Source organism: Centrocercus urophasianus, unplaced genomic scaffold (assembly GCF_019232065.1).
Source record: "Centrocercus urophasianus isolate 14NV4802_14NV808 unplaced genomic scaffold, USGS_Curo_1.0 seq_10, whole genome shotgun sequence".
In the NCBI taxonomy this organism is placed as follows: domain Eukaryota; kingdom Metazoa; phylum Chordata; class Aves; order Galliformes; family Phasianidae; genus Centrocercus; species Centrocercus urophasianus.
The window spans coordinates 58,825,186-58,832,914 of NW_024884142.1; the positions used below are offsets into that span (position 1 = coordinate 58,825,186).

General features: G+C 38.7%; 1 protein-coding gene across 1 annotated transcript in view; it reads left to right on the plus strand.

Moving 5' to 3' along the window:
• IGF2R (insulin like growth factor 2 receptor) overlaps positions 1–7,729 on the plus strand; it is a gene marked incomplete at its 5' end in the record, with an annotated part of 53,210 nt that overhangs the window by 11,510 nt on the left and 33,971 nt on the right. Inside the window, 7 exons of the mRNA XM_042816466.1 lie at positions 424–548; positions 2,093–2,191; positions 2,585–2,714; positions 3,840–3,960; positions 5,255–5,366; positions 6,699–6,861; positions 7,032–7,212. Coding sequence (XP_042672400.1) covers positions 424–548; positions 2,093–2,191; positions 2,585–2,714; positions 3,840–3,960; positions 5,255–5,366; positions 6,699–6,861; positions 7,032–7,212 — 931 coding nt within the window. The remainder of the gene's footprint in view (positions 1–423; positions 549–2,092; positions 2,192–2,584; positions 2,715–3,839; positions 3,961–5,254; positions 5,367–6,698; positions 6,862–7,031; positions 7,213–7,729) is intronic.

Consider the following 7,729-nt stretch of genomic DNA (forward strand, 5'->3'; position numbering starts at 1 on the left):
TCAGCAGTAGGTAATTCCAGTACAGCCTGTGTGTCCAGGCACCATTGAATTCTTCATTAAGTAGATTCTCTCTGATGTTGCGCTGACGCTATCCGTATAAAAGGCACAAAGGCTGAGAAGCTGATAGAAGCTGATGGGAGGAAGGAGTAAATTGTGATGCTTGAAACTAGTTCATAGCAGTGTTTGGTTACAAGCCTTTGAGGAAGTAGAGTTGATTAGAAAGATCAAATACTGTCTTAACTGGGACCTATATTTTAAAGATCACAAGAATTGCGAAGGAAAGTCTTCAGCTGTGCTCTGTTTAAGACTGTTTTCACCTAGACTGGTATGTCTCGTGCTGCTCTGTGCTTGACCCTGGAGTCTGCGAGCTTCTGTGAAGGTGCAGTACTGTGATAATTTTTTCTTTTTTTTTCATACCCCCAGGTAGCTTAACTTTGCGAGAAATTTCTAAAACTCTTTTGGTATTCAACACTACAAAGAAATGTTCCCAGCAAGGCAGTCAGCACCAAATTCAAAGCAACATCAACTTCCTGTGTGGGAAAACACTGGTAAGTCTAAATCACTTATTCTTATCTTCAGTGGAAGTAGCATGTCCTTTTAACTTGCTTTGCAGGGAGACTTGCTTTTCTAGTGGGTGTAGTAATTACTGAGCTTTGTGGCTTAAGGAAGAATCAGTTACAGTTTAGTACCAATTTAAGGATGTGATCCAAAGCAGCTTCCAAAATACAGTCAAGCTAGAAAATAATTGCAGATCCGCAGCTTAGCTCTGATCCTGGTCTCTTGTGGGCCTTTAATATTTTCAAAGGGATTGCACTTAATGCAGTGTTGATGAATGAATCAACTGTGTGCTGTAACAATAAGAGCTGTTTTTTCAATACTGGTGTACTGAAGCTGTGAACCTAAATTGTCAGTACTGAAGAACATGACTGACCTCTGGTGTGGGTCAGTGTAGTAAGTTAGATTTTGTCTGCATATAGCTGAACTCGGTGCCTGTACATCAGCTAGGCTTCTGGAGGCACAATTATTAATGCGTATCCACTGTGACTGCCAATACTTAGAAAGTGCTTGTATATAGTTGATTTTGTGCTGTTGGAGTTGCAGCTAACAAACATTTAACTGATACCACAGCTTGATATTCTATACAGATCAGTGTGTGTATTTGTGTATCTGATTAATGCTTATTAAGGCTGCTCTTTTTGGGCATGCTGAACACTATTTTCTTTTGGAAACATAGCCAGTTGAAGCAATTTGCTGTGCACCAGAGAGGTTTAGACGCTTCCTGTGCTGTTTTAGTAGATGATTCTTAAAAAAAATTCTTGCTCAATTTGAGCTGTAACACCACATCATAACTGCCTGCAAACTTCTAATTAGCATAGTTTTGACACTTTCCATATGATGTAGTCATAGGGTCTGGAACAACTTGTTTCCAAAGTTAAAGGGAGGGGAGAATAAATAGCGTTTCTAGCTGGAGTGATGAAAGAACAATGGAAAAAATGTGATTGTCTTTTTGTAAGCAGTCATTCAGTTGAGCCTCCAGCCCTGAACTGTGGTAGAATTCTTGTCTCAAAATAGATGCATACATGTTCAATGTGAGCCTATAACTAGTGGACATCAGAGGTATCCTTTCTGTGTAGCTGAAGAATTTGCTAATTGGCCTTCTTTGTGGGATGAAAGATAAAGAAATGGTAAACTACACATTGCCTTGCTGTTCATTTCTTTGTAGACTCTTATTTTAGTGTTTTCATTTTTAGCAGTTGATGCTGGTGCTCCTGCCAATAGCAGTTGGCATCGTGAGTGCTTCTGAAAGATACAGTACAGCATGTTAGGATTGGCACATGTTAATTGAGAGCTTGCATATGCAGAGTGAGAAGGATTTTGGCAGTCTGCATTTTGCTGCTTTTACCAACAAAACTGCTGAAAACATACAACCCAATGGTCTTGCTATTAACAAGAATGAATGTTTTTGATTTGTGACATATATTTGTAGTTTTTAATGGTGACTATGTGTATACATGTATGTGTGTGAGCGTATATATACATATAAAATTGAAGTCTGTTTTTCAAGTAATTAACTTTTTTTTCCTTTAAATAGGGTACCCCTGAATTTGTAACAGCAACAGAGTGTGTGCACTATTTTGAGTGGAGGACCTTTGTTGCTTGCAAGAAAAACTTGTTTAAACCTGTGAAAGAGGTAATCTATGTACTGTCCGTACAGAAGTTACTTTTCACGCTTCTAGTAATTTTACTTTACCAACCTTCCTACTCAAACAAATCCCAACAACCTCAACAAACTTCTTCATAGGCATATAAAACAGCTGCTGGAGGTTGGTGGAGCTGAGGATTTTAAGTAGCTCTTTGCCCTTTTTTGTTATCTCTGTGGCTTATAGTAAAACTCCTGTAAAAGCTGGAGCAGAACAGATTAACTTTGGGTGCTTTGTTTTAGCCAGCATATCTAGCTTTACATCTGTCTGAAAGTACTTCAAGAAGTAAAAACCTTTTCTATTTATTGAAGTAGTTCTGTAAGTGCCTGCTCATAACTTCTCTACCTCATTAACATGAGTTATATGTAACTTTTTCCTTTTAGGTGCCTTGTTATGTATTTGATGAAGATTTGAAGAAACATGACTTGAGTCCTCTCATCAAAGTTCCAGGATACTACTTGGTGGATGATTCTGATGATGATTCCTTGTTTATAAACATCTGCAGAGACATAGGTGTGAACACCTGCTTGTTTTACCTGTCAGTATGTACATTTCTACCAGTATGGTAGCTTTCCAGTTGAGGCTGTCAAGTGACCAAATACTAGTGTTTTAGAAGCCGTGCTTCTGTTTCAAAACTATTTCTGATGATTTGAAGGCTGCTTTGTGTGAAGTTGCATCTTGCATTCTTTAACTATTGAGCTGTTTAGAGATACTCCTCTTCTGAAAGGGTGGGGACTGTTAGAGACGTTTACTTAAGCTCTTCCACTGGAGCTGGTCTTGCAGCTGCTTCTGTTTGCTGCCAGATAAGACCCAAATAGTTTACAGCACTTCTTGTGCTCTTGCTTTGGGTTCCCATTCAAGCTGCTGCTTTGTTTCAATTGAATATCCTGTGGTGCAGCTAAAATGGCATTGAGGTGCTTTGGTAAGTAGTGGCAACTAGCTAGCACTTTCATGTCAGTTGGGAGTTACATGCGTAAGAAATTAAAATAGCAAAAGCGTTCCTTTGAATCTTGCTGAAAATGCTAGTTTAGTTGTATGTTTGCACTGATTTTTTTCTTAATCTGCACAATTAAATTTATATTTTGTGCCCATATCAAGAAGTTTTATATAATACTTCCAGTTTTAGTAGCAGGTCTGTTTTATTTAAAATAAACAAAACCAACACAACAAAAAAAACCCCAACAAACACAACACCAAAAAAATGTCTGCAACTTTGCTCACAGCTTTGAATAAGGTAATTAGTAAGAAACAAAGGAGGAGAAAAAATCCTTTCTAGGTAGAAGGGGTTACTGATTCCTTGGAATTATTTCATTGTTGTGGAGGGTGTGTGGGGGGAGTAAGTAGTTAAAACACTTTAGAAAGTGTAAAGAAAGTTAATCCAACTGCTGTACAAGCAACTGGAAACTAACTGCATCAAGGAAGTTGTACTTGCTGTCCTAAACAAGAAAGCATGAGCTTCCCCCCATTGAATATCACAAGCATTTCAGATTTTGTTTGCCAGTTTCATGTTCTTGATGTAATCTATTTTAAAAGCATCTTTTAGAAAGAGGTAAAACGGCGAGCCTGCAGATGGAATGGCAAAGTACTCTGTAGAGCTGAGCCTAGATGCTGAATCTCATTTTCTGTGTTCTGTAACAGGAAGGTCAAGTGGAGAAACCATAAACTGCCCTGCTGGCAGCGCAGCGTGCTTGATACATGAAGGTCGTGCGTATGATGTTGGTCGTCCACAGGCTCAGCTGAAACGTCATGACAAAGACAGGTGATTGATTTATCTGATGGTACTTCTGTGAACCAGTTAGTCATCTGGATGGAATAAAACATTCACTTCCAGAAGAGTCACGTTGCCATTGATGCAAGTTCAGTGTTGAGGCATTGGCAGAGACTGTTACTTCAAATACTGGGAGAATAGTCTTTTTGTAGATGTTCCATTATACTGTCATAATGGAACAGATTTCTGCCTTCTCAGACTCCTCCTTACAAAATTGCATAGTTCAGAGAAGCCAAGCGAAAGTAGTGTTCTACCTCTCCAAGCAGAGGAATGAATTTTAACTCTGTCTGCCTGATGTATGAGGCTGAAGGGTAACTGTACTTGTGAATAGTAGAAACTTATATTGATGCTGACTCTGTTCTTGTTGCTGCGTTTTTATGTTGTAAGTGTAGCTAAAAATAAAATGAAAAAAATCTCATGTTATTTGTGAGATCTAACATGGCCATATCTGAGCCTAACCAAAACAAACCAGAGTTTAATAACAAAGAGACCAGAATCTCTAGTCTTTCAGTGATGTGGCTCTTCATTTTTTGAGGGAGAAGTCATTGTGTGCCCTGAATCAAACTAGGGTGGCCTGGAAAAGGAGTAATGTGATTGGGTATATCTGAATCCTATGATGTAGAGAGGCCAGTTGGAGGTGCAGCTAAGCTGGAGCCAGATAGTTGCTCCTCCTGAAGCTGTTTTCTGCCTGTTAGGTTGCACAGATCAGGTGCGCTTGCTTGGGAGGTTGTATGGGTTTCCTTGCCTTCTTGGTCAAGTCAACTTCTCATTTGTCTTTTTGTCAGTTGCTGTTCTTCCTTGTCCTATTCCTACCTTGTCTGATCCATTCCAGTTCTCTTGCTACTGTCAACAAGCTAAGGAGTTTGCCATACTCTCAATTCTGGGAGCTGGATGGAAAGAAATTTTAAATATGGAGTTAGCAATGTGGCGAGAGATTACTGTATTTTACTTCCGAAGTGGCAGAGCTGTTTATTGCAACTGCTCTTCAGCAGTCTGAGAAGAAAGCTATTTTTATAACTATCAGTCACATTCCTACTCCTGTATGCTCCCTGTCTTGTAATTTGCCATCTTAACTGTTGTGTAGAAGGATGCTATGTTAAATAATTCTGGGTCTCTTTTAGTAGTTACTTGCTGAACTCTTAAGATGAAAGAAGTAAGGACACCTGTAAAATTAACTTTCAGAAGTGGGACTGTTTGATGTATTCTGCAGAGGATAAATGTTACTCCTGGAGTATTCTTTTATGTATTGTTTTGGTTTTTTTGATTTGCCTTTCTCTTTTTCTAGGCTCATTCTGAGTTATGAGAGAACGTACAATGATGAAAAACTGAATTTCTGCTTAGGCCATAACCCAGCAGTAACAATCACTTTTGTTTGCCCATCTAAGAGAGGAGAAGAGGTAATTTTGCTGTTTTAGTTTGTGTTAAATGGTTGTTCTCTAACTCCTGTTGTTCATTATCTTTTATTGAGAGCTAAAGGGAACAGAAAGTTCTTCAGTTTTGCAGCTTGTGGAGAGTGTAGGATGCTCAAAATAAAATACTCTGCAGGAAAACTGTCTTCTGAAACTTGAAACAAGAACTTGTGTTTTGATGTATTTAGTTGTCCTATTCTGGGTTAATTTTTTTTCTCTAAGAAGGGGATGGAATTGTTACAGTGTTAATCCTTGGCAAAGAAGTCTTGTTGGCTGAGGGCGTTTTCATCCTCAGTGAGGCTGGACATGCTTATAAAGAAACAAGTTACATACAAACAACTATTAGCCTGACCTTCCTCAGGGAAAAAAAACTAGCTAGCAACTGTATTTAGTGGAAGTTTATCACTTGCTAAGCAGGCTAATGAACTCCTTTTACTTTAGTCTGTAGTGTTAAGCAATGTTTTGGCAGTACTCAATCATTACATTGTTAGAGGTGATGCCAGGTAACTTCAGCAACCTGCGCCCTCTAGCTGGACCAGAGTGGTTATTGTTAGTGCTCTGCTGCTTGATGTTGTGATGCTTTTGGCTGTAGGGTTATGAAGGAGAAACTCTTACCCTGCTAACTTTGAATTTCATGTTTTCATACCTTACAACCTAGATAGGTACCATGTATCGTACTCGTGACTGAAGAAGTAGACCATAGAGATTTCTCTACTGACACTTTGTAATACCTCAGCATAGCTATGAGCCTGCAGTATGAGTGGTATTAGTGACCTTATAACTGTGTTGTAACTTTTCTCATGATTACCTGTGTATTTGCCTGTTCTAGTTTTATGAATTGGAGAGTTTTTAAATATTTCACTTCTGCAGGAAGTAGTACAAAAATATTTCACTGCCTGACATCTGTTAAGTGTTAGCTAAAGAATTCTGTTCCTCTAATCAGGATGAAAGTTGCTATAACAGTCCACTATTTAAGGCTGCTTTGCCTTTAAAGGATTGCTTGATCTCTGTTCTCGTCTTCACGGAATCCCATTAGACAAATACAGTCCAAGCTGTTGTCAGCAATTGTAGCTCTGCTTTTGCCAACATGTTCAGGAAAAGTGCTTTTTTAGTATGTCATTACTCTGCTAATGCCTGATGCTTTGCCTCTGTTTAGGCTTTCAGTAGTTTGTCACATAATTAATAAGAAAGGCCAGAGGCAGCATTTGCAGATCTTGGGCAGTTTGTAGATGAAACTAGTCATTACAAGCCTTAAATGACTATAATGCTGTCAAAATATCTCTAGATTTATAATTGCAGTTTTGATCCTTTTTGTATCAGAGTGCAGGTCCCAAACTCACAGCAAAAACAAATTGCCGGTATGAAGTTGAATGGGTTACTGAGTATGCCTGTCACAGGGATTACCTGGAAAGTAAGAACTGTCTTCTGACTAATGAGCAACACGATGTCTCCATTGACTTGAAACCACTTACTCTATCTCCAGGTAAACTCACTATTCTTATTTTCAGTGTGTGCTGCTACTAATTGGTTTTCTGGTTTGATGTGTAGAGTTAAGGAAAAATATCCTCTCTAGATACTTCAGTCAGATATGACTAGTACATTTTTTTTTAATGTCTGGAACATTTTTCCTTTTTTCCTGTCTTAATTATTTAGATTATGTCACACCATATGTAGCCAAAGATGATAAAGAGGAGTATTACTATTACTTGAATGTATGTGGGAGAACTGGTGCAGGTAACTGCAAGGACAGCACAAGATATGCTTCGGCTTGCCAAGTAAAATCTTCGACTAACCAGAATAAGGTGACAGGAAGATTTGAGAACCAGACTCTAAGGTGTGTAAAATGCTTGCCGGGCTCTTCAGCTCTGCTGAGTTGTCTGGATGACTGATCTTTGTTTCCTACTTTGATGCCCTTGTTTGTCATGTAAGAAACATTGGATATGGAATGCAAGTGTTTTTGCTCACTGTTATATATAAAAACATTAACGGTGTATTGCCAAGGTGGGGAAGAAACTTTACTGACTTTATCAGAGCTGCAAACTCTGTGCTTCTTTTTGCCCTCCTCAAGTTTTGCATGCAGTGTGACATTAGGGTTTGATATTTAGAAGTTGTCGTCAACAAAAGAGCATGTCTAGCTCATGTGCAGGAGCATGAGTTAATTGTACTCAAGACTACTGGAATCTGCAATTTAGTGTGTTTTTCTTTTTTTAAGAACTTCAGGGTTCCCAAGTGGCATACTGGAGTAATAGCAAACCAGAAGTAATTCTTGTAGGTGTAATTTTCTATTCTGTCCGTATGCATGTGGCTGACCTGTGGGAGCTATTCTCTAGAGAGTATGACTTCTTCCACCT